The sequence below is a fragment of the Podarcis liolepis genome (assembly GCF_965112155.1).
Source record: "Podarcis liolepis genome assembly, chromosome: 1".
Lineage (NCBI taxonomy): Eukaryota > Metazoa > Chordata > Lepidosauria > Squamata > Lacertidae > Podarcis > Podarcis liolepis.
In genome coordinates this window covers 135606915-135634241 of record NC_139554.1, presented here as the reverse complement: position 1 = coordinate 135634241, position 27327 = coordinate 135606915, and the positions used below count along the sequence as shown (strand labels likewise).

At 41.9% G+C, this 27327-nt stretch overlaps 1 protein-coding gene across 1 annotated transcript; it reads right to left on the bottom strand.

Moving 5' to 3' along the window:
- On the bottom strand, positions 1–25685 carry TWIST2 (twist family bHLH transcription factor 2). Its single transcript, XM_083475444.1, has 2 exons — positions 24946–25685; positions 1–697 (listed from the first exon to the last, which is right to left on the bottom strand). Exon 1 carries the CDS (start codon positions 25464–25466, stop codon positions 24984–24986), a length of 483 nt encoding a protein of 160 aa, XP_083331570.1. The 5' UTR covers positions 25467–25685; the 3' UTR covers positions 1–697; positions 24946–24983.
- Between the last annotated feature and the right edge of the window lie 1642 nt (positions 25686–27327).

The window sequence follows — 27327 nt, the reverse complement described above, 5'->3', positions numbered from 1 at the left end:
TTAACTGCATCATTTTCTTTTAATTTTTTTGAGCTGGAGAAGCATTATACACAAACCAGGTCCTTTGCAGTCTTTTGTTTAAAGATTTCTCAATAAATAAAACAAACAATAAACAATAAGGAAGAGGCCGGTTAAAGCAAAACAATAAGGATGCAAAAAGAGAAAAAAGGTGTATTCCAGGCTTCCTTGATGAAAAAGAAATGTGCAGAATTTAGGAAGTTTGCTTTTCTAAAGAGCCTTGGTCCAGTTTTTGACATTACTTTATACAACATGATTTTAATTAAACTATTCACACAAAAATACAGAGATAATTTGAAATCCAAATCAATGGATTCCTCATTAATGTGTTCCTGATTTTTTTTAAAAAAAATGTAAAACACACATGGTCTCTCTCTCTCTCTCTCTCTCTCTCTCTCTCTCTCTCACACACACACACACACACACACAAGCTCCAGCAAGTAAACACAAAGTTGAATAGCCTCTTTGTGTTTTAGTTTTGTCTCTTGGGGAGAGATGTTGCAACATTTCAAACCCATTAGCTTTGGTGCTGCGTTTCTGGTCTCTCTAAATGCTCTGCAGGAGGGGAGCGCGAAATCAAGTGGTTCCTTTAGACCAGTTCTCTTGAGGTTGTTAAGGTTTCACAAGCTACAAACGTGGATGCATTTCAGCTCCACTCCAGTCTCCAGAAGTGGACAGTCTAGGGAAAAGAAAGAAAAATATATTACTGTTGGATGCATCCCAGTGTTGTGTTCTCTGGTTCCTCCTTTCCTTCCTAAGGTCACAATTCAACAGTAGGACACGGTTGTGCCTACAAAAGGGGGAAGGGAAATGCTGTTAGAATTGCATTAACACACTTGTCACAGAGAAGACATGCGACTAATAGCACCGCTTCCCTCCAAACTGCATCAGTCACACAAAAAAGAAATATGGAGACGAGCCAGAAAGGGACACCAGAGTATTTCAATGAAAATTAGGAAGTATAAGAAAGTACAGTGGTACCTCGGGTTACAGACACTTCGGGTTACAGACTCCGCTAACCAGGAAGTGGTTGTTCCAGGTTAAGAACTTTGCCCTAGGATAAGAACGGAAATCGCGCGGCAGTGGCAGCAGGAGCCCCATTAGCGAAGGCATGCCTCAGGTTAAGAACTGTTTCAGGTTAAGAATGAACCTCTGGAATGAATTAAGTTCCTAATCTGAGGTACCACTGTATCTACACCTACTGATCTTTTTAAATAAAAATAAAAATCAAAGTTAAGGAACTCTGGGAGGCAGAGGAAATTACCTGCTTAACCCTCTCCCCCCACTGGGAGTCTGTACTGGACTTGACTCTTTTTATTCTATTTTTTATTATTATTTTAAACAAAGTAATAATAACACAAGTAGAAATAAAACTATAAATGTGCACCCCGCCCCGAGACCACTATCCATCGTAACTATCCAGTCTCTCAAAATTTCAACTCCTCTTGCGATGGTTTAACCCTTTTCTGTTTTAACAGTTCAAATTCTACAAATATATTCCACATTTCCTCAAAATCATTCCTCCTCCATATTCCCCATCTTACCTTAATTTATCATTAAATAACCAATGTTATTTGAACGCTTATTCTTTCCATAAACTAGAGGTGATTATATCCACAGACAAACACCAGTTAAGGGATTGGCGCCACTGGACAGAATCACTACGTGATCGGCAACTGATCAAATCCTTTAAATGATCTCCTTGGTTCCCCCCGTCTAAAAATGGTCCATTTTAGAGCCAGTTACCTGTCGAATCGGCAGCCAGACTAAGATTTGCTTTTACTGAGCTGTGTTTTCAAGCTATTCCCTCCTCCGTCCTGGACAGATGATAGAACAGGGTACCCCTTTTGCTTCTATCTATTTTGATTCAGATTTGTCATGGTAATTGGCTAGTACAGTAAAGTTATTTTGATTGATATAATAATATAAAATATATAATCATGCTAATGATGAAGATCATCATCATCTGTAATACTTTTTCTGTTTGCTTTTTTCTTAGTCCCTCTCAGTCCCTCTGTCCTTTTCTGCCCTTTTTTTAAAGATTGTAAATGTGCAGCCAGGGACCGCCTTGTTTCAATTGACTGCATATAAGCTGCTCTTGGAGCCTTTCTCACCCAAGAGCAGGTTCTAAATGCTTCTAAATAAAATAAATAATCCACATAGGCATTTGAGTTTGCAGGGATTCCGTGAGATTGCACAAATTCTGCACAACTTGGTACTGGGTAATCCTGTAATCACTTGCATAATGCTTAACAGGATTTCTGTTTTCTGCTGTCTGCTGGCAGCTTGCAAATTCAGAACGCAAACCAGATTTGTGTCCTCATCAGCAGGAAGCATCTCAGTGCACGGATCTCATATTTGGGGGAGCTCATTAATCTGAGCCAGGCTATGCAGTTCCTCATCAGGCAAATCCTGAAGCAGGGCTAAGGAACCTGTGCTTGCTGTTGGACTCCAGCTCCCATCAGTCCCAGCCAGCATGACCGGTGGCCAACGAGGATGGGAGGTGCAGCTGAGCAGCTTCTAGAGGCCACCAGGCTGCCCCCCCCCGCCCTACAGCCTGTGTTGCTTCTTGCATGTATATCCCACCTTCTCCAACAAGCTCAAGGTGGTTTGCATGCTTCTTCCCTTCCTCATTTAATCCCCACAATAACCCTGTGAAGTAGGTTAAGCTGAGAGGAAGTGACTGGTCCAAGGTCACCCAGGGAGCTTCACAGCTAAGCAGAGATTCGAACCTTGGTCTCCCAGCTCCTAGTCTGACACTCTAACCACTACACCATGCTGGCTCTCTATCCCAAGGAGATCTAAATTATTAGACCAGAAAAGCAGAATTCTGCTCCCTGTAGTAGTAGAGTTGCTATTTCCGGGCAGAAATCGCTTAAACATCTGGGAAATTCCAAACATATGGCAGGCGCCATTTTGGAAGTGTAGATTTTGGCAAATTTCCTTAAAATTTCCTCCTTTTTTTGAGATCTTGAAAAAAAAAAGTTCAACAACTTTGGGCAAAACTAGAAAAAAGCTGATGCAAATCACAGCAACTATCGTATTCTTGAATGGCATAATTTACGTGGGTTTCCATCCTAAATTGCTCCTCTTTCAAGTGGGAGGGGCACTTTTCCCGAGGAAAGACTTGCAAGTGCGACAGGTGGGAAGGGGAGTCAGGTAAGCCTCGTGTGTGCATGTGCTTCACTCATAAAGGCAGCTGAACCCCTTGTCTCTGCTGTTCACATGACAAGTCAAGGAGGAGGAGCCGCTGCCACCAAAGGACCCTGAATTCCTGTCCATCCTCACATACTGGGAATTCTGGTTGGCCACCCACAGACTTTTTTCTCCTGGCATTGCTGCCCATGCCGTCAGAGAGTCTAAAGAGGCTGGATTGGGTGCCTGGTCCACATTCTGCACTCCTGTCCCTAGTTGCATGGAATCCTGGAATGCACACGCAGCTCTGCCCATCCTGGGAGGATAATTTATTAGTGCATAAGCCTTTCAGACATGACATGAAACCTCCTTTTAAGGGCAGGGCCGGACTGACTCAGCTCAATGGTAAATATGTACAATCACTTCCTCCCACAAAGGAAAGCTTCCATTCCGGCTCCTTCCCCACTCAGATCCCCACCCCACCCCCGCATCTCAGATATTATTTATCTAATTACAGTGACATTCTGCAGAAAAGCCAGGGCTTGGCATTCAGCCCTGCAGTACTTTGAAGATCTTCAAAGCTTGGCAGTGCCTATGCAGAGCAGTGAGCTCAAATACAGATGCAACTATTGCAAAAGGCATCAGCAAAAAGAAAACACACACACACACACATCCCAAACTATAATCAGTTCTGCAATCTGTATCCCATGTGCTCAGAAAAGCTCTCCTTTTATTCTAAGCTTAAATGGATCAGTGTTGATGTCTGATGCTTGGGCTGGCTGCTTTAAAGAAGATTTAAGAAATTATAAAAAGTGATGTAAAATATACATTTTTGTGTGTAAAGACTCTGCTGGGTATTTTAAAGCAAAATGTAAAATTCATCACACTGTTTCTCTTGTTCCTGCTTCCCACCAGCAACAAGTAGGCCTAGTTGGCCATATTCCAGGACTTGCATGGGGGGTCCCAGAAGACCCCCAGGCTCAGCCAAGAGAGACTCATGTCTGAAACCCTGCAGAGCTGATGCCAGTCACTCTAAACAATACTGAGCTAGATGGACCAATGGACTTAGTTGGCATAAGGCTATACACTTCTCTGATGAAAATAGGGACGTCCTACCATACTGTCTTTGCATATTATCTTTGAATACTTACAAAAAGCTTGGCCTATCACTCAACATACAAAAAACCAAAGTGCTGCACCAGCAAGTACAAAATAACCCCTCTGCAGCGCCACAAATCCAACTCAGTGGTGTAACATTGGAAAATGTCGATCACTTCTCCTACCTAGGCAGTTATCTTTCCACAAGGGCCAACACTGGTGCCGAAATCCAGCATCGCCTGAGCTCTGTGAGTGCGGCTTTCTCCCGATTGAAGTGCAGAGTGTTTGAGGACCAGGACATTCGCAGGGAAACCAAAATGCTTGTTTACAAATCTATTGTACTACCAACCTTACTATATGCTTGTGAAACATGGACCACTTATAAACGCCATCTCCAACTCCTCGAAAGATTCCATCAACGGTGTCTCTGAAAAATTTTACACATCACTTGGGAAGACAGGCAAACTAATATCAGTGTACTGGAAGAAGCAAAGATCACCAGTGTTGAAGCAATGATTCTTCAACATCAACTTTGTTGGACTGGTCATGTTGTGCAGATGCCGGATGATCGTCTGCCAAAGCAACTGCTCTATTCCAAACTTAAAAATGGAAAGCATAATGCTGGTGGTCAACAACAGAGGTTCAAAGACTCTCTCAAGGCAAATCTTTAAAAATGTAGTATAAACACTGACAACTGGGAAACACTGGCCTGTGAGCGCTCCAGTTGGAGAACAGCCTTTACCAAAGGTGTCATGGGCTTTGAAGATGTTCAAACTCAGGGCGCAAGGGAGAAACTTGCTAAGGATGGCACGCTTGGCAAATCCACACCGTGATCAACTCCCGCCCGGAAACTAATGTCCCCACTGTGGAAGGATTTGTGGATCCAGAACTGGCCTCCACAGTCACTTACGGACTTACTGTTAAAACTGTGTTTATGGAAGACAATCTTACTCGGCTACGAGTGATCGCCGAAAAAGAAGAAAAATATTTCAAAAAGTAAAAACCAGGACACCCCAAAAGTTGTTGAGCTATATTTTTTCTGATTAACTTGCCTGACATCCAGAACAAAGTAGTGCCTTTCGGATATTCCTCCCAGGCATCAATTCCGCCTCAGTAATGTCCAGGAAAATCCGGACATATGGCAGCCCTATACCATATCTTCGAATATTGTTCCAATGAAAACAGGGACTTCCTAAGAAAAAGTGGGACATTCTGGGATCAGATCAGAAACCAGGACGGCTTCTGTAAATCTGGGACTGTCCCTGGAAAATAGGACACTGGGTAATCCTGTAATATGGGAGGGTCTGTAAGGCAGCCTCCTAATATTTTAAAGTTCACCTGGCCATAGGCCTGCAGATAGTTAAAACTACCGTATTTTTCGCTCTATAACACGCACCCGACCATAACACGCACGTAGTTTTTAGAGGAGGAAAATCCGTAGGCATGCCACCCATAGGCATTCCCTCCATAACACGCACAGACATTTCCTCTTACTTTTTAGGAGGAAAAAAGTGAGTGTTATGGTGCAAAAAATACAGTAAATAAAAATGATTAAACACACCCACACCACCACCTTAACTTGTTCCCCGGAACTTTTTTTTTTGTTCGACAAGCATATCCAGGCATTTAATGGTAACATATAATATTGATGAGCAGATTTAGTAAGTTTAAGTCTTAAAATTACTGATTTTATTTTACCTTTTTGATTTTTTAAATGCATTATGTACATTAATTTTAATCTTGGTTTTTATTAGTATTTTAAACCATGTTTTAAGACTTTATTTCAAACCACATAGAGATCTCCTAGTAGCAGTGTATAGTTTTTGTTAAATAAAATCCACCTGAAAATGTAGAAGAGGCTTTGGGCTTGTGTTTGTGGAAAGGAAGTCCACACCTTTCTTAAGGCCTGCAGAGTTAAGATGCAGCCTGAGACCAAGTGAAATAGCATCGCTCCCTTCTGTTTCCTCTCTCTGTTACAGCTCCGTGAAATATTTTACAAAAGGTACAAGACCAGGCAGTTTGTTAGTGCCCTAACATACTTTTTTTTTATTGCTGAACTGAAGCTTGATTAAGCGAAATCTCTCTTCAGATTTTTCACACATTTGATATTTTCCCACCAACAATGTACTGCAATTTGAATGTAGATAACTACAAAATAAAGACATGCTTTCTTGAGAACGGGCACACGGCTGCCATACAGCAAAACAGCAATACAGAACTAACTCAACAGATTTTTCACCAGAAACAGCTGCTGTAAGAGGGTAAGTCACTGCTGCTCCAACTTTGGAATGTCATTCACTTTTAATCCACGGTCCTTCTATGAATGCTTTCAAATCTATTTATATATTGGCAAAGAAATGAAATAGTGCTAATCTTGTGAAGTAACTAAGGCTACTTATGGGTGGTTAAATGTTATTTATTCTTTGGTATATTTATCAACCCCCCCCCAATAAATTAATTTTAGAAAGAGGCAAAATTAGACATGGAAATGCAAACCATTATTTTTTACAATCAAGACTCCTTGCCCTCTTTCTTCCTGCCTCAATGGGCCTCAGCAGCCCCAGCCTCTCCTCCTCCTCCTCCTCGGCTCTCCAGCAGCCCCAGGGAGGAGCCTGGCAGCGGCAGCCATGGGGAGGCCAGGGGGTCCCTCACAGCCATCACTGCCACTGCTGCCACCGCTCAGGACAAGCGCTGGCTCGTCCTCCCTGCTGAGCTTGGCAGCGCTGGCAGTGCTGGCGGGGGAAATATGGACATTCTGGAATCCAGTCGGAAGCCAGGGTGGCTTTCATAGTTCTGGAACTGTCCCTGGAAAACAGGGACACTTGGAGGAGATGCTCTTTCTGACTCTGTCCTGCGCCCACCCAGCCAATGAAGGCAAATAGCCAATAGTTAATTCTTTGCCGACAAACACAACAGCTCCCAAGGTGTCCTGGATCCACACACGCAAATGCTTCTAGTGCCCACTTAGCTGGCCTTCCCTTTTCCAGGTTTGTCCCTGGGGAGCAACTGAAGCAACAGTGGGACCACACCGTTCTCCCCGGCTGATGTACCCTCGTCTGACGGAGTGCATGCACCCAACCCGATACTTCTGCCTGGAAGTCATCACTCCTCTTCCCTCTTCCCACCTGAACAGCCTTGTTCTCTGCTTCTGACACATCCTGTGCCCCTTCTTCTGCCTCTGACTGCTCAGACTCTTCCTCTCCCCCTTGCCCTGGCACAGCCTGGCAGGTGGCACCAAACCCCATAAATTGCTGGTGCCCTTGCCTCTGCCACCCACACATCAGAGCCCTGCCAGTCCCTGACAGACTCTGACCACATGGTGGAACTGAAGTAACAAAGAGCTTGTTCCTGTTGGTTCTGCTGGACCTCTCAGTGGCCTTTCCTTCTGGACCACTTAGCAACTTAGAATCATAGAATTGTAGAGCCTGCATACAAAATATGAGAAAGTATAGAATGTAAAACTAATTGATATTAAACCAAGAGTATAACTTAAAGAGTGTGAGATGTAATCCATTGGTGCGTTCCTTATTTCCCTAGCGTGGGCACAGGCAGGGGGACATCCAGTCAGTGTAACGTCCTCTTCCACTGGTCTGGAGCATCCGCCCCCTGCATGTGACCTGGGAGATGGGCATGGCTCTGGCTGACTCCACAAAAAGGCCGAGTCACGCAGCCATTTTCTCTCATCCAGTTTGCTTTTGTCTTTCTATTGTCTTGTTACTGTTCTTTTGCTGCCATTCTGCTCTCCTGCAGCCATTTTGTTATCTAAATGTAATGTTGCTGTCTGCTGGCTCTCAGCCAGCAGCCCGTGGGCTCAATCTCCATATGAGATGAACTGTTTCTTTGTGTAGCTATCAAGTAAAGCCTGCCTTTCAGGGATCAAATTGTGAACTGAAATGTGAGTAAACATTTTGTTACTTTACTCAGAAAGACTCTTGGATCTTTATTCTTTTAAGAGGGATTGAAAGGGGACACCAGGAAAAATCTTAATTAAGAGATTCAAATGAATCTGCAAACTAGCTTCCTGCTATATTGAGGGGAATCTGCTCTGCTTCGTCACTTACTAGCGTGAGTGAAGGGAGGATAATACTTTTTCAATATATCTTTCCTACTATCCTTAACATTCCCACAAGGTAAAGGGTAAAGGGACCCCTCACCATTAAGTCCAGGCGTGACCGACTCTGGGGTTGCGGCGCTCATCTCGCTTTGTTGGCCGAGGGAGCTGGCGTACAGCTTCTGGGTCATGTGGCCAGCATGTCTAAGCTGCTTCTGGCGAACCAGAGCAGCGCACGGAAACACTGTTTACCTTCCCGCTGGAGTGGTACCTATTTATCTACTTGAACTTTGACGTGCTTTCGAACTGCTAGGTTGGCAGGAGCAGGGACCGAGCAACAGGAGCTCACCCTGTCGCGGGGATTCGAACCGCTGACCTTCTGATTGGCAAGTCCTACGCACTGTGGTTTAACCCACAGCGCCACCCGCGTCCCTAACATTCCCACAAAGAGACAATTAAAAACAACATAATCAGGTTGTGAGGAATGAGGCTTTAGACTCTCAAGAGACAAGGAAGTTTGAAATTCCTTTCTTGCAAAATTGATGTCTGAAGAAACTTACATTAAGGTTTGCATCTGCCTGAAACTATTTTCACTTTAAAATCCTATGAGATGATTGTCTTGTGTCTGACGTATTTTGTTCTAGAAGATCACAAACTGATTTTAAGACTTGGTGGATTACAAGAAGTATGCAAGCTCTTCATATCTTAGATTATGGAGCTCCTCTTCATCCAAAGGGGCGTCTTGAAATGCTGTTGAAAGTCTTTTGATTTTAGAATGGTCCAGACTGTGGCAACTGTGAAAACAGAGGAGAGGCAGCGCATGATGCTTGAGGGGTTGCTCTTGCATGTTTTGTGTGTCACGTATGAACACCACTAATGAGAGAGAAGGGCTTCAGAAGAAGAAAATCAATTGACTCTTTGAGCCAGTGTAGGTTTACTCTGACATTTAAAGCTCTCCTTCAAAGGGTTGTTTTATTTTCTTCTGAAGCCCTTGCACAATATTGGGCAATTAGGCTCCTCCCATATCCTCCCATATCCTCCCATGTTGCTTCTTCTCTTCCACTATGAAACGCTTTTAAGGGCCAAACTGGAGATTGCACATATACTGTTATGCTTTTATTAGCAGAGTGAATTGTTCAAAGCATTTCTTCCAAAGTCAGAAAGCCTCATTAGATAAAACCCTATTATTACCAATCATATAGTGTGTGGCCCTTCCCTGAATAGCAATGAGCAAAAATTCAAATAGAATTGTATAATGAAAACCTTACATGCTCTGTTCCAATTTCCACTTTTCAGATTCCATTTTCTATCAGCTAATTTGTTGCTTTTGCACACACTCAGAAAGTGCATCCCCTGACGTCCTACACACTCCAGCAGATCAAAGATGACTGCAGTCTTTCCAAGTACAGTGAAATTTCAGCTAACAGCACACGCAGGTCTTTAGAAACTCCTGCCCCAGGGTCACGCAGCTGACAAAATAGCAAATGAATTAGAATATTCTTTGGGATGTGAATTTTAAATGTTTGCTGGAATATTTTATTTGGTGAAAGGAAGTGATGGGGCACTGACATTGGGCTGCTCAGGACCCCTGCCAGACTTGAATGAAAGGAGAAAGGACATTCTTCTGTTCTAACCAGTATCTTTTGATACCTTTCTCAAAACAGTGAGGCAGGGAAGCCATGTGAGACCTGATCCCTTGGTGGGTGGGCTCAGCTGCTGCCGCCCTCCAGCTCCTTCCAAGGTGGGACCAGCCTTGCTGCCTTCAGCTAAGCAGGACCAGGGCCCTAGAGTGGCTGAGCAGTGCCAGGAAAGAGCCACCAGGTGTGAGCAAAGGTAAAATGGCAAGGCCTTTTGGATTGTGAGTCCACAGCATTTCTGAAACACTGTGAAAATAAAATAAGAATAGTGGTGGCGTTTTGTATGTTCATTGATTATGAGAATCCCAGTGAAAGAAATGCTCTGCTTAATGAATTATCCCACTAGAACATCCTTGCCTATAAGAAAGCTTTTATCTGCAACCCATTGAAGTAGCTAGCATCCTTTGAAACCCTGTGAGTGTGTGTTTTGGAGCAGCTGAGATTGGGAATGAGAGGGAGTGAGGCTTCTGTGTTATTCATCATTATCATAAACCTTATTGCACTAGCCAAAGGCTGTGGCATCATCCAAAAACATTGATATTGTTGTTGTTGTTTAGTCATTTAGTTGTGTCCGACTCTTCGTGACCCCATGGACCAGAACATGCCAGGCACTCCTGACTTCCACTGCCTCCCACAGTTTGGTCAAACACATGCTGGTAGCTTCGAGAACACTGTCCCACCATCTCGTCCTCTGTCGTCCCCTTCTTCTTGTGCCCTCCATCTTTCCCAACATCAGGGTCTTTTCCAGGGAGTCTTCTCTTCTCATGAGGTGGCCAAAGTATTGGAGCCTCAGCTTCAGGATCTGTCCTTCCCGTGAGCACTCAGGGCTGATTTCCTTCAGAATGGATAGGTTTGATCTTCTTGCAGTCCATGGGACTCTCTTTTATGTCTTTGTGCTACACTTGTCATTACTTGAATCTCCAGGTCTGGCAACCAAAGCTGAGGGAGAATTACGAACTATGGAACTCACTGCTACAGGATATAATGGGCAGCCACTGGCTTACAAATGACAAATGAATGGAGGCTGAATCTGCCACTGGCTACTGGCCTGATGGTGCATGGAACCCTCATGTTCAGAGGAGGAAGCCTCTTGGGAGGATAGGCTTTTGGGGCTCACAGAGGCTTTTGTGAAAAGCAGGATGCCAGAATAAATGGGCCCTTCATCTGACCCATTATTACATTCTTCAGCCGACACCCACCAGGGAAACAAAACAAAAAACATTTCTTGTGAGAAGTGGTGTCAGTGGATGTTAGAATAAAGTATCCTTCCTCTTCAGATGGAGCTGGACTATATAATTTTTAAGTCTTTAAAATCCTAGCAATGGGGGAGGTATGGGTTTGTTTTGCTTTTGTTCTTATTAGGTATTTAGTGTTTTCATTTTATATTTGTATGCTGTGAACTGCCCTGAGACCTTCGGATGAAGGCTGGTACACAAATTTAAGAAATGATAATTTGAAAATTCTGTGATTTACCATATAACTCATGGGATGATCATAGAATCTTAGAGTTGGAAGGAACCCAAGTGGTCATCTAGTCCAACCCCCCGCAATGCAGGGATCTCAGCTAAGGCATCCATGACAGATGGCCCTCCCACCTCTGCTTAAAAACCTACAAGGAAGGAGAGACCAAAACTTCCTGAAGGAGACTGCTTCACTGTCAAACAGCTCTTGCTGTCCGAAAGTGTTTCCATATGTTTAGTCGGAATCTCCTTTCTTGTAACTTGGAGCCATTGGTTCACGTCCTACCCTCCAGAGCAGGAGAAAACAAGCTTGCTCCATCTTCGTTGTGACAGCCCTTAAGATATTTTAAAATTGCAATCATATCTCCTCTCAGTCTCCTCTTTTCCAGGCTAAATATACCCAGCTCCTTCATGTGCTCCTCATAAGGCTTGGTTTCCAGACCTTGATCATCTAGGTTGCCCTCCTCTGCACACGTTGCAGCTTGTCAATATCCTTCTTAAATTGTGGTGCCCAGAATTGGACACAATATTCCATGTGTGGATGTGTGACCAAGGCAGAAGAGAGTGGGGCTATTACTTCCCTTGATCTGGACACTAGATTTCTGTTGATGCAGCCTAGAATAGCATTAGCTTTCTTTTGCTTCTGCATCACACTGTTGACTCGTGTTAAGCTTGTGGTTCACCAGGAGCCCTAGATCCTTTTCACATGTACTGCTAGTAAGCCAGGTGTCATCGTCCCCCACCCTATATTTATGCATCTGTTTTACACAAAGTGTGTCTGGGGTGGGGTGGGGGGTGTAATCATACTAGCAGAGAACTCTTGGGTTGGTGGGGGAGGTCTTCTTTTGTAGACATGGGTAAAAGGTAGCACAACTACTGTAAAAATAATAAGCTGGTATAATTAAATTCCGAAATAATAATAATAAAAAATAATTAATAATAATAATAATAATAATAATAATAATAATAATAATAATAATTTCTTATTTATACCCCGCCCATCTGGCTGGGCTTCCCCAGCCACTCTGGGCGGCTTCCAAAAGAATATTAAAATACTATAATACATCAAACATTAAAAGCTTCCCGAAACAGGGCTGCCTTCAGATGTCTTCTAAAAGCCTGGTAGTTGTTGTTCTCTTTGACATCTGGTGGGAGGGTGTTCCACAGGGAAGGCGCCACTACCGAGAAGGCCCTCTGCCTGGTTCCCTGTAACTTGGCCTCTCGCAGTGAGGGAACCGCCAGAAGGCCCTCAGAGCTGGACCTCAGTGTCCCGGCTGAACAATGCTCCTTCAGGTATAGTAGACCGAGGCCGTTAGGGCTTTAAAGGTCAGCACCAACACTTTGAATGGTGCTCAGAAACGTACTGGGAGCCAGTGTAGGTCTTTCAAGACCGGTGTTATGTGGTCTTGGCGGCTGCTCCCAGTCACCAGTCTAGCTGCCGCGTTCTGGCTTAGTTGTAGTTTCCGGGTCACCTTCAAAGGTAGCCCCACGTAGCTCTGGGAATGGTGGTATGTTAGATTGAGCTGCAAGCAAATAGTACAGTGAGCCCAAACAGAGGTGCATACAGGCCTCCCACAGTCAACTGAGGAAAGCCCAACTTGAGAGCCCTTTCCTTCCAAAACGTTCTAATACCAGGACAGCATGCTCCGGGTTTGTGCAGCCAGCCAAGAGTCAGGACACCTGAGCCGTTGAACAATATGGGATAGAGGCATAGGCAATGCTGAGCAGGGGGAGGAAGGGAAGCGAAATGGCAAGGCTATTTTTATTGAAGCTCTCTTATTTTAGGATCCAAGCCCAATTTTGGGTAGGTTGCTCCTCCATCAGCCGCCCCCCTCATATTGTTCAGAAAGGTCCTTTACTCCCCAGAAAAGCTTTTCAAGACTTAAAAGTTTTGTTGAAAGAGGAGGGTCTTCAGTAGGTGCCAACATGTCCCCAATGGCATGACAGATAAAATACTGGAAGAGTAAAATGTACTGACTTTCTCTCAGTCTCAGGAATATAATTCCAAGTGTTAAAGATATACAGAATCATTTAGAGTTGTGGTGGGGAGCCTGGGGCCCTCTAGAAGTTGCTGGACTACAACTCCCATTGGTTAGGCTGTTGGGGATGATGGGAGTTGGAGTCTAGCAACATCTGAAAGGCCACCGGTTCCCTATTTCTGGTTTTGAGGCAAAGGATACTATTTCAGAGAAGGAGACAATATTTACTTTCTGTATGTGAAATGAACATGTTGAGCAGAAATAGTGGCGGCCCTGCAGCTTGAAATGGAGGCTGTGCAACTGCCAATCTCTTCTCTAACTCAACAGCTCTTCTGAGTACAATATAATTAATTTCTGTTGGCAACCACAGGCAATTATATTAACAGTAGTAGTTGCACGTAGCCCCTAAGATTTCACATACTAGGGAGACCCCTCTAACATACCCAGTGCTTCTTTTCTGGTTGCTACGCAGGGGTACACATACCCCTAAACATTTTGTGAATCTTTGTACTTCTGTCCATTTACTGTATTTATTTTTCCTGATTTGAACTATAAAATAGTGATTTTCTTGAATCAAAATGAGAGTACCCCTAAACATTTTTTTAAGAAAAAAGCACTGAACATACCTATCATAATACCAATACAGTGGTACCTCAGGTTACATACGCTTCAGGTTACAGAATCCGCTAACCCAGAAATAGTGCTTCAGGTTAAGAACTTTGCTTCAGGATGTGAACAGAAATTGTGCTCTGGCGGTGTGACAGCAGCAGGAGGCCCCATTAGCTAAAGTGGTGCTTCAGGTTAAGAACAGTTTCAGGTTATGTACGGACCTCCGGAACAAATTAAGTACTTAACCCGAGGTACCACTGTATTAGTACCTGAGACCTCCCTAATTTCTTCGTTACCGATTTCAGAAGGCTCTGTTCTGTATTCTGTATGCTTAGTAATCACTTATCCAACACTGGCTTGAAAGGCAAGAAGGTTTTGCTAAAAGTGACACTAGAGCATCATACCAGAGTTGTCTGTTGTCAAAAGGGCAAATGGAGCTTTAGCAGCTTGTGAAACGAGAGCCTGCATGCTATGCTACCTAAACTTTTTTTTTGGGGGGGGGGGGTGTTTACCTGCATGTCAGAGGCAAAATGCATCTCCCTCACTCCAACATTTTCTAGAGACCCCAAGGAAGAAGTTGAGCTTTTATAACTTTTATAAACAAGGCAATCCCCAAAAGCAACAATAGTGATAAAAAATGGACAATTATTTACTGCTGGGACAGATTCCAGGAAATCGGGTGTATCCCTGGCAAACAGGGAGAGTTGGATTGCGTGAGTAGAAGGAACAGTTAAATTATTCAAAATGAACGAAAAATCCAGCCAAAGTTATGGACATCATAGATGATAAATCAGACTATGCTAATTGTTTCTTCCCCCCTTTCTCTTAAGAGCTTTCCTTGTTTCCTGTGGGTGGACAAGTCCCTCAGGACAAGGAAGGAAAGATGAAGTCTTAGCTGCTAAGTTTTTATCTTTCTTGGTGTGTGTATCTGGCATTTCATGTATTGTATTTTTGCAAGTGACTTGGTTGTTCAGAATTATTCATTTGTTGCAACTGAGGAGTGTGATTTTGTTTTATTGTTTGCTGAAATGTTATTATCTTGTAATGTTATAAGCAAAAGGGATTGCTGAATTTTGTTAAACTTGTTTCTAGGTATATTGTGACTTGTTACAGAATGGCACTGTGATTTTGCTGTGCGTGTTGTCACATTTCTGCATCAGTTTGCTAACTTTTTTAAGCAATGAAAATTATTTAGCATTTTAGTGTGCATTTCTCACGATACACACATTTTTAATGCAATTTTCTCTAGCATAACACATTTTGAAAGCTATTTTCACATTTTGTGCATAATTTCCCGTAATATACACATTTTTATTCACATATTTGGTTGCAGAACTGCATTGCAAAATTTGAAGATGTGTGGATTTCAAAGAAAGCTGTGTTTCTGTTGATGTATTGTACCTAATACAAATCTTAAAATGAGAATTCCCCCCTCAAGTAATTCATATACAGTGGTACCTCGGGTTACATACGCTTCAAGTTACACACTCCGCTAACCCAGAAATAATGCTTCAGGTTAAGAACGTTGCTTCAGGATAAGAACAGAAATCGGGCTCTGGCGGCACGGCAGCAGCAGGAGGTCCCATTAGCTAAAGTGGTGCTTCAGGTTAAGAACGGACCTCCGGAACGAATTAAGTACTTAACCCAAGGTACCACTGTATTATTTGCAAGTAATTTATACATTTCCAAAGTATGATTTCTCTGTCCTGTTCCATAATTTTTACAACTGTCTAAGTTTCAGTCTTTTGCAACTTCTTTGACTCAAAATCCAGTCCAAATGGCTTGTACTGTATTATCTGAAAATTACTGCTCATCTCAGCATAGCCTACAATTTTTGCTTTTTGATGTTCCAATTCACAATAGAGCTGTTCATTTACATGGGCCAATATTTGTGGAAAAAATGCTGCTCAATTTTATGCAGATATTTTTGTTTTGCTGTTCATTAATCCATAATACTTCTTAATGTGTACTGTGGCCCCCTGGCTCCCATGAGGACCCAGAGGCATAAACTGGAGGTACATTCATGTACATCTGAATGTGAATAACACCCAGTCTCTCTGCATTACTGTTCAGTTTTACATTCAAATGTGCCTCTCCACATTTTGGTGCATGTGACTAAAGCCAGACTGGAGGCAACTGTCTCTGCAGTTGTTTCCTGCAATGGCAAGTTTTAAAAACAAGCTTTTGTGTGATTTCACCCTTAATAGCAATGCTAAACCCTTCCATTTCTCCAGTAAACCACCATTAAATTAACATTTCCCATTCCATTTTCTGTGCTAAAAGAGCCGGGGCAAGTGAAGAGAAAGGAGGTGGGGAATATATCCCCGTGCAAATCAATTGCCTACAATAATATAATAGGCTCTTGGAAGATGGTGAAAATCATTTTATTATCCAAAAGTTATTCCAGATTCTATTTGTGTAAAATACAATCAGGTTCTGTTCCAAGACCCTCGGAAGCAGAGCTCCTGGCTAGCCTGGTCAACCTATGCCAAATACGATCACTTGTTGTTGCATTGCCATTCTCAAAGTGAATTACAAGCATATACTACAAACAGCTAGAGACAGGCTTAAAAGCAATTGTTTGGAACGATTAGTTGACAGCTCAACATGGTTTGCTGCACAAACTCCTTGCAGCACAATCCTAAGTGCCTGTGAAGCTTCCCTTTGGGTTCCCTGGGACTCCTTCCCCTCTCGCTGTGTTTAGGCGGAGCAAACAAAAGTCATTTACAAATGACAAAACTCCTACTCATGCCAGCTGGAGGAGGATCAAGTCCCGACCTACTATTATTGACTTGAGGGAATGCCTTCTACAAAATACTGGGATTTATCTGTTCAGATTTGCTGGCATGGCTTTAGCGCAGTGGGAATTGAAGACACTTTGGGAAATAGTTCAATCGCTGGTAAAATATTCCTGCATAAAGAAGACATCATAATCCCATCAGTGGCGTAGCGTGGGTTGTCAGCACCCGGGGCAAGGCAAGTAATTTGCACCCCCTAACCCGTGGATTTGCACCCCCTAACCCGTGGATTTGCGCCCCCTAACCTGTGGATTTGCGCCCACTAACCCTAACCCCCAGATGTTGCGCCCGGTGCGGCCGGCCCCCCCTGCACCCCCCACGCTACGCCACTGAATCCCATAACATTTTAGGATATAAGGAACTGCTAGTTGAGAACTAGTGGAAATCACAGATGTTGATACCCATGGCTATGAATCTGGACTAGTGCTTTTACAAGGATTTTTGTTTTTGTTTTAAAAACCATGTGGGATAACATTGAATGAAGTAAACTTGATTGTAATATTCTTTCAAGATCAAATCGATATTATTTTGTCATGGGGCCCCTAAAAGCTGTGGGGTCCATAGGCCAGTACCCACTTCTGCCTATTTGGTAATGTTGTGCCTTCAAGTTCAGATTTTCAAATATTAAGACTTTCATATCCATTGAAGTTATTGTATGAGTTTCCAGAGTAAAACCCAGCACACAAACTTTTTTCTTTCAGTGTGGATATGCCCCCAAATTAAATCATTTGGAATAAATTATTTTCAATTCTTGAGGACCGTATAGAGATATATTAAGTTACACAGAACATGGGTAAAAACTTTTAAAAATTAGAAGAAATTCAAGACCTGGTATCAAGTTGGTTTCAGTATCATCAAGTAAATGAGCTACTTAAGAAGGATGTGTTAAATGGTTTTATGGAAAAAAGATCTGACTTAAAAATGGGGTTGCTTGAGAGTAATGAAAAACTGATTTCTAAAATTTCTAAAATCACTAGAATAAAGATGAAATGGTTAAGTCAACAATGATATAATGGGCTAAAGACTTATTGATATGGCTTCTTGGGAGAAGTTATGGGGAAATGATATAAAATTTACTGCTTGTTATACACTTAAAGAAAACTATCTTAAAATGATGTACAGGTAGTATTTAACATCAAATAACCTGGCTAAGACGTACAAAAGTGTGTCAAGTAAATGTTGGAAATATGAGCAGATAGGTGAGTCATTCTTCCATATGTGGTGGACACGTGAAAAAGCAAAATGCTTTTGGGAAATGATATATGATGAAATGAAGCACATCTTTATATGGGCTGTTCCCAAAAGACCAGAAGCTTTCCTTATAGGTATAATAGGGATGGAGGTTCTATAGAAGATGACTAAATTATGCGTGTATGTGACAAGAGCAGCTAGAATATTATGCACAGAAATGGAAAGGAGAGACGGTTCCGATGAAGGAGGAGGGGCTTCTGAAAGTAATGGACTATGCAGAAATGCAAAATTTATAGAAGAATGGAGGCCATTTGCAGACTATTTTAAAAAATATTACAGTCAAATGAAATTGCAGGCAGGATTTGAGAAAAAAACAGCGGAAGAAAAATGACAAAATAACTATAATAGAGAAACTTTTTGTAATAGATAAAGGTATAATAGATCAGAAAAGGTTTGAATACAAACACCGAGGAGGCGAGGGTGGGAAGTCAACTTATGAAACAATGTAATTATCTGATTAAAAAGGTATTGTGAAAATGTTTGAAATAATAATAATAAAGTGTGTGTGTGTGTGTGTGTGTGTGTAAATCTCATGAACGAATGACTAAAAATAGAATTCTAAACAAATCCAAAAGACCATTTATTGTTGTGTAAAAAGTTTTCCATCTAATCAGAAAATAATTGTTTGTATTGGCAGAAAATCATGAAGCATCTTCTTCTTTTATAACGTTATGAGAAGTGAACATGCGTAGCTCTTCCCTTTCAACAGGGAGGGAAATGGTTCCATTTACTTTAAGACGTGACTGAGAAAAGTAAGTGAGCCTAACATTTCTTGCTCAAGAGATTTCTAGGCACCCCTTTTCTTTGCACCCCAATTCAAAAATGCCTAGGTGCAATCCAGACTGGAAATCCATAATACTTATTGATTTCAGTTGCAATAAGTTGAACATCCTTAACTTTGTGGAGATGATGCCCTGAGTCATTAAAGCAAAAGTCTGTTCATATCTGAAGAAACAGAACTTCACGTACACTATTTCAAGCCAAGAATATCTAACTTAGTTTATTAATTGTTTAGAAACTTAAATAGATATTGAAGTAGGTAATGATGTAATGCATACTAGTGTTTGTTAATACTTATTCAGAAAATTTCATTTTAGAAGTTTATAAATATATAATTATATGAACTAATCAGTCCATGAATATTTTTAAAATATAACTGCATGAACTAAATTAATGGATTTATGAAAGATTTTCTTAAAGATAAGCTGGGTGGGGGAGGAACAGAATATATTTTTAGATATCGGTTATAGACTCTGTCCGGCATTTCCCCAAAGCCCCCTCTGCATACAAGGCATGAAGACTATAGATCAACAATATTTTGTTAATTGTATATTAAAATTATTTATAAACTTAAAATATTAGTATATTGAACAAACATGGAGATTACCTTTTGCTCAGCACCAATATAACCCATGAAGAAACTAGTTGACTCCTCCACAATTATTAACTGAGATTTCAAATGGGAATGCCTGCGCTGAAGGATACTCAAAATCCACATAGTGCTGTGTAGTTAACCTAGCATGTAAATAACAGTACTGTTTTAGCCTTACTCCCTTTATTCTTCAACATGTCCTCATTTTAACAGCATCCACACTTAGCAAAACAACAAGATTGTGTTAATGTTAAACACGGCCCTATACATTTTTGGTTAAAAGTAAGTTTTATAGAGTTCAGTGTAACTTACTCGCAAGTAACTATGTACTGGGTTATGTGTCACTGATTTTAAATGAGTGCTGAACTCTTCTATTTAAATCCTCAGGAATTAAATGTATCTGTGCAATATAAATAAATCCTCTTAAAATTGTGAAGTGTTATTGATTCTCTTACATAGCAGTAAAGACTAGGAAACAGAGGGGAAAACAGAGGGGGTTTGGGGTGATGGACTGGTGATTTGCAAAATTCAGATTTGCAAAAATGCAGTTCAACTACTCAAGTTGGCTATGTTATCCTAAAAGCTTCCTTGAATAGCATGGCAATGTGGGGAAATGTGTGATAATGGAATACTTTTGCAGTACTCAGCAGGTGGCAGTTTTGAAGCTAAGTGGTACCCCTTCCTCATCATTACCAACCCACTTATCACAGTTCGGTTTTTAAAAGACTTCTCTGGGTTTTGTGTTGACATCTATGAGACAGAGAAACCCCGGCTGGATCAATCCTCAGATTTACTTTAGTGTATTTTTCTCAAGAGACTGATTGTTCGGACAAATAACTTTGTTTACTATTTTGAATCATGGTGGGGTGTGAATGGGACCCATCGGCATCGGCTAACCTATTGGATCTTACCAAGATTTTGCTTTGTACTAGTTTCCAAATTGGGACGCGGGTGGCACTGTGGGTTAAACCACAGAGCCTAGGACTTGCCGATCAGAAGGTCGGAGGTTCGAATCCCCGCGACGGGGTGAGCTCCTGTTGCTCAGTCCCTGCTCCTGCCAACCTAGCAGTTTGTAAGCACGTCAAAAGTGCAAGTAGATAAATAGGTACCACACTGGCGGGAAGGTAAACGGCGTTTCCGTGCGCTGCTCTGGTTCGCCAGAAGCGGCTTAGTCCTGCTGGCCACATGACCCGGAAGCTGTACGCCGGCTCCCTCGGCCAATAAAGCGAGATGAGCATCGCAACTCCAGAGTCAGTCAAGACTGGACCTAATGGTCAGGGGTACCTTTACCTTTACCTTTTACCAAAAATGCAAAAAATAACCTGGGCAACAGAAAAAGGATGGGCGTATTTTTGGCATATTCTAATGCTAGTGTTGAATTTTCTTCTCTCTTCTACTGGCATCCACAGTTCTAATTAAATCCAACCGGGGGGGGGGGGCATTGAGAGAAGGGAGATTACAGGGAACCATTCAGAGGGCCTTCTTGGTAGTCATGCTCACCCCATGGAACGCCATCCCATCAGATGTCCAAGAAATAAACATCTATCAGACTTATAGAAGACATCTGAAGGCTGTACCTTAGTTTCCAAATTGCGTATTTTATTTTGGGACTTTCTCCTTTCATCTCAGCTTTTAACTTGGATGGGCAACTATTAGGTATCTATTAGGTGTGAAGGCCTCTGAATCCCAGCTGAGGAGAGGGCTTTTGCCTTCGGGCTTTCCCCATGGAAATCTGGTTGGGCACTGTGAGAAGAGGGTGGGCCCCTGGCCTGATCCAAGAGACTTCTTCTTAAGAATTAATGCAGCAAAATGCACAACTTCAGAGTACCCACAAGGAGAGCTTTTAACAATGCCCAGTTATTGTTCTCACACTGCAAACCACATAATTCCCCCTGCTTCAAATGGTGCATTCGCCCATCTTCCGTCATGTCAATTTTCACTCACATTTTACAGGACAAGGAGTAAGAGGCACACTGATCTGCTAAACCTGTTCTACATTAAGTGAAGAGAAGATTCACAGTATGAGAATGTGCAAGCTAAAGGAACAAGTCCGGTGGTATCAATTAACTTCAGATGTACAGTGAGCCAATCTGCACATATCAGACATTAATGTGCCATCTGAAAGAAATACAGTGGTACCTCAGGTTAAGTACTTAATTCGTTCCGGAGGTCCGTACTTAACCTGAAACTGTTCTTAACCTGAAGCACCACTTTAGCTAATGGGGCCTCCTGCTGCTGCCGTGCCACCGGAACACGATTTCTGTTCTCATCCTGAAGCAAAGTTTTTAACCTGAAGCACTATTTCTGGGTTAGCAGAGTCTGTAACCTGAAGCGTATGTAACCTGAAGCGTATGTAACCTGAGGTACCACTGTACAGTAAGAATGTATATCAGTTATAACAGAAATTCATTAGACACCAACATTTGGGAGCTTCCAAATGGGTGCTTCTTGTGGGATGGATGCTTCTCATATATGCAGGTGGGTTTTTTTGGGGGGGGGGAGGGGGGCAGCATTCACATGATGATGCCAACCTGTCCCTGCTCTGTCCCTGCAATTTAATCTGGATTCATCCCTTCTGGGGGAAATCCCCACCACAACCATCGTCAACGACCAGTTTGCAATATCTTAATGACCCATTTGCAAATTATGCCCCCTTCCAGAAGTACCTTTTGTGTTGATAACATGAAAATAGATAGGGTAATTACATAGTATAATTGGAGCATATATTCCTACAGAAGAATTCTAGTTTGGCCTTTCCATGTTTGATTTCTACAAATGTGTGGGGCTTCCATTCTCATTTGCTTTATTTCTTTTTTATACAAGTGCCCTGTTTTGTCATAATCTGGGTCTGGAGCAAAGAACAACATATTATTAAAAGTAATATTTAAGAATAATAAGCTAAAATAACAGTTATTGTGTTGCTACATAATATCTAGAAACTGTTATAAGCACTGCATCCCCTGACTTCTTTAGCATTGACCTGCACATTCTTGTTCCACCAAAAAGCTCTTACATTGCTTCTGAAACATGGCAGGGCCTCTAGAAGGTAATTTGTATTAATGTAAAAGCTACAATGGCTAAGAATCCCTCTCTCTGTGTGCCAAGTCCCAGATAGTATTGTGAGGTGGAATTCTAGCTTATCACTCTCTGTCCTGATCATTTGTGCTCATTTTATTTGTTCAGACCATAAATTAGGTTTGAATAATACTCAAAATTTAAATTTCTCTACAAATGCCACAAGCTAGAAGTGAGTATATGTAAAAATGCTTCTGAAAAGAATGTTTGGAAAAGAATAATTATTATCTGAGGCATGATGCGTTACTTACAGAAGTCCCATACTGTGACTTCACTTTTGGTATTTTTATACTCAGGGAAACATGTTAATTTTATAATCCAAAAACAGTTTTTAAAATGTGAAAATGAAATACACATTCTGTCTCTTAACATGTTTTCAAATGGACATGTCTAAAGAATGGCATAGAGGAGATTAACAAATGAAGGCTTCTATAATTTACTTCCTCTGGACTAGCAAAGTTAGATTTAATAGGACTTCTTCAGAGTAAAAAGTTGTGGATTGTAGCCAAAGAACTGCTAAGTAATTGCAGACATAGTGAATTTATTGTTTCTATGACTGAATAATTAAAGCAGAATCTAAACTCTAGCAAACTATGTGTCTGAGACATTTTACATCTGCTTTGGGCAAAAGCAGCAGAATATTCCCACAAAGCGGGAAGACACCCCCCCCACCCCCCGGCCCTCCTTACTTAGGCTTTACAAGTCATATTTATAAATGGGAAGCCAATGGATTTTGTTTCATTTTTTACATGTAACTTTGCAGCTGATACTAAAGCAAAGCCACACAAAACTAGTCCTAATTAATGTATACTTTTTATGATATAAAGTACCCAGGGCAATGAGGTGGAGACATAGTTTCTCTTAATTATTACTTATGCATCCACTTGTATATTTAATGAACAAGTCGGTTTAAAGAAATTTATTCATTTTTTCTTCTAAATACAAATAAAGCATGAACATTCATTTCCAAAACGGTTTAAAATGGTGCATTTTAAAATTTTCTCTGTAATGACTGATGCCTGTGATGGCCTGAGTTGAGATCGTAGGCTGCCAGTTGCATTCTGGTCTTTACCTGTAAATCTTATAATCTTACTTATAAGCAGGAAACCTAAAAATATTGTTGTCTTAAAATAATGAATGTATCTTTCCCCACATTTTCTGCACTCTACAAATTATACGTGTCATTACAGGTTTACAGTCTGCATTTGTATCTTTATAGTATTTTCTGCAAAATAGCTTTGCTATTGTTGTCCATTGGTGTTTCATTGGGTGCCCACAATGTACAAAGCCTTTTACATATTTCATGTGTGCATTAGGACATATAAAATAAAGTTGTGATTTACATAGCTGAGGGAAAGTGTTCACATTGTTCTGAAACAATGTCAAGTTATGAAGTGCTCAGATAATGTTCATCTCTCTCTCTCTCTCTCTGTCTCTCAAAATGCCTAAAATATTCTACCCCTGGAAAAAAATGAAATAAGAAAGGATTATTTTGTCTTGTAATAGATCAAGGGGGGGGGGTTGAATGAGCCTTGGGGGCTGCATTTAAGGCAGCAGGCTGGACTAGGAGCCAGATCTTCAAGTAAGTGACATTAAGTTGTGGTCAAGAGAAGCGAACTGAACCAGAAGCTGGCAAAAAAGGCTGGTTCTGTGTTTACTTTGAATATGCAGTGCGGGGGGGGGGGGCACAGCCCAGCAAAACAAATACTGAACATCTGTTTAAGCTACAAAATTGTGCTACGACCAGAATGGAGTTGGTTGTTTAAAGAAGCACCAGCGCCTCACAATCTCTTCCCCCACTTTTAAAATCCTTTGTAACAAATGCAGACCTGCAAAGTTCAGAATGAGGACCACACAGTTTTGCCACTCCTTCTGGAACCAAACCTTTTGAATAACAGCTGCATTCCATCGCTCTGTGCATAGACGTTTTTATCTGGTATGGCAAATATCACAGTTCTCTCATATAAGATGCAAAACAAATGAAAAGTGACTTGGACATGACTCTGGAGGGCCATCCGAGGGATGTTATGATTGAAAATGAGTTTTCTTTTACTTTGTTTTAAGATCCTATTAGGATCAGAAGCAAATTATTCCCATGCAGTAATTGGTTTTTGAATTGTTGAACCTATCTTGGGACTAAGCTTTAACCACACACAAAAATAAGTAGCCTTCCTAGCCTGCAGGATAGTATCACACAAGGAGAGTTCTTTATGGATTTTGCCATGTGAAAGCCCTGTCATTCCCAGCTTACAGACTTACAGACAATAAATCTAGGCTAGGCAAATAGCAACATGCCTAAAGGCTATCAAATCATTCCAGCTGGGATCATGACTCCACATCTCCATCCAACACATTTGCTGCATTACTCATTTGCCATCCCCACCTCCCCAAATATTTCCAAAGTACGGCATGCCACCCAAGCCTACAAGCTTTGCCCAGAGTGAAAAGAATGAGCCACATACCACTTTGGCAGTCATCCTTGGTTTTACCCTGATGTTGGCTAGTGTGAGGCAGACATTGACCAGGCTCCTTCCATCCTCCACACAGAAAAGGCGTAGCTGAGCCGCTCGTGAGCCACATAGCTGCAGCTGGTCATCTTATTGTCCATCTCATCGCTCTGCAGGACCTGGTAGAGGAAGTCTATGTACCTGGCAGCAAGCTTGAGAGTCTGGATTTTACTGAGTTTGTCGGAAGGCAGGGTGGGAATGATTTTCCTCAAGGCTGCAAAAGCTTCATTGAGGGACTGAGTCCTCTGCCTCTCTCGGACATTGGCAAGGATCCGCTGGCTTTGGAGCTCCTCGTAGGACTGTGCGCTGGGGCTGGACTTCTTCCCCCGCTTGCCTGGGTTTGGGCTTCCATCTTCGCTGGATTTTTTGCTGTATCTCCTCTTCCTTCCCAGCCTCTTTGGCTGCCTCTCCAGCTCCTCTTCACTGGTCCCCAGGCTGTCCACAGGAGAAGCAGGAGGGCTAGAACTTTCTTCCATTCTTTCTGTAAGGAGGGGAGGGAGAGAGGGAAAGGAATTCTCCCCCCTCCTCAAGTGGTGGGTGTCTCTGTGTTTTTTAAAAGTGTGCTTTAAATTCCTGAGACAGAGCCTTTGGAAAAACAGGAGGATTTTGCTGAGCAAACGTTTTCCAGGTCTCTTGAAGGGATCTAATTTCAAGGACCAGGCTGTGCAAAAATTGAGGTCTTGGAGAGAGGAAGTTATTCTAACTTTTTTGGAAACTTTAGCTGAGCTCAGTTGCTAAATAGTTGTCAGAAATGAGGGAGATGCAGGGCTGGTTCCTGATTGGACAAGCAGGCCAGTGGGAGGAAGGCATTTCCCTCAGCTAAACTTTTACAGTTTTGTGTTACACTTAGCAAAATCCTGGACGTGCACCTCCAGTAAGATACAACTACAACCTTCTCCCCACATCCCAAATTTTGTATGTATATATCTGTGGCTATGTCAAACCCTCCGAATTAAGCTAATCAGAAAGGAACTGTTTGTTTATTTGCTGACATGTGTCTGCAAGCCTGTAAAGAAGAATGTCAACTGAAGCTCCAAACTGTGAAATATAAGTTGAAGGTTTACCGCTCATCCACACTTCCGCTTGTCACACTGTTTTCCCACTGGAAAACCTGCAGTTTACCACTGAATCAGAACAAACGTAATTCGGCTTTTCTGAGGATTGATGTTTGTTTTGATTCAGCGGTAAGCAGTGGGTTTGCCCAGGTAAAGCAGGGGGACAAATAAAAAACCACCTGGACCTGGATCTCTAAAGCACGGGGCAAGTGGAAAACGTCCAGGAGAGCTGCTTTCTAGGCACAGGGCAATAGGAAGTGTAGACGGGCCCTCGCTTATTGGGACATGGAAAAAACAACACCCCAATTATTTTGAAGGTTATTAACAACCATCACATTTCCTCATTACTATTTTACAGATTCCTCTTTCACAGCCCCCTCCCCAGCTATTTTATTCCTAATACATAGAGGGAATGCCCACTATTCATGTTTTCTTTTTAAAGCAGTTCGTAATTCAACAATGAACCCCAAATCTTTATTTGATACAATCTATTTTGGTTCCACACATTACAGGTGAGAACAGTTAATGAATGGCAAATTACTAATGTTTTGATCAGGACTTAAGAGCAACTTTTAATAAGCCAACTTTTTGAAATAAAAGAAGAGAAAGGAGGAAACTTAGCTACAGCCTCTAAAACTGGCATTTTCCAATGGAGAATTATCACCAGCAACATGGCTAGAAGCAACCACAACCTGTTGTCTGCTAGATTGATTGGAGAGCTGGAATTCCCTGCTGCAACCAGCTGACTATTATTCAAGAGAAAGCATCACTTTCAGAAGGAAATGTTTTCAGGCTCAGCAGTCAGCACAAAAGTTAAAAAGCATCAAAGATTTGCCAGATTTAAACCTGCTTTTGAGACCCATGGACCTGCTTCATTGTGTTGTGGTGGCCTGTGCAAGGAGCATGCAAAAAGGCTGCCGCCTAATTCAACAGCCACGTCCATAAATTTGCTTAAACTGGTCATTTGTTGTTCTACAAAAGGTAGCTCTAAAGGAGTTATCCTTAAGCAATCTGAACCAAAAGCAGGCTGCATGTGCAATGGCAGGCACAGTAGTAGTTAAGCAACAAAATGTATTTCTGACTTCACTGTTTTGAAAGTTATAAGATGAGACCAAAATATTGGCTCAGAAGCAAGTTGACCACTTAACACATCATGGGACGCACCGGCCATGATGTCCCTACAGAGCAGCCTTTCCCAACATCTGATTCTTAGATGTTCCTGGACTACAACGCCCATCATGCATAGCCAGCATAGCCAGCGGTCAAGGATGGTGGGAGGTAT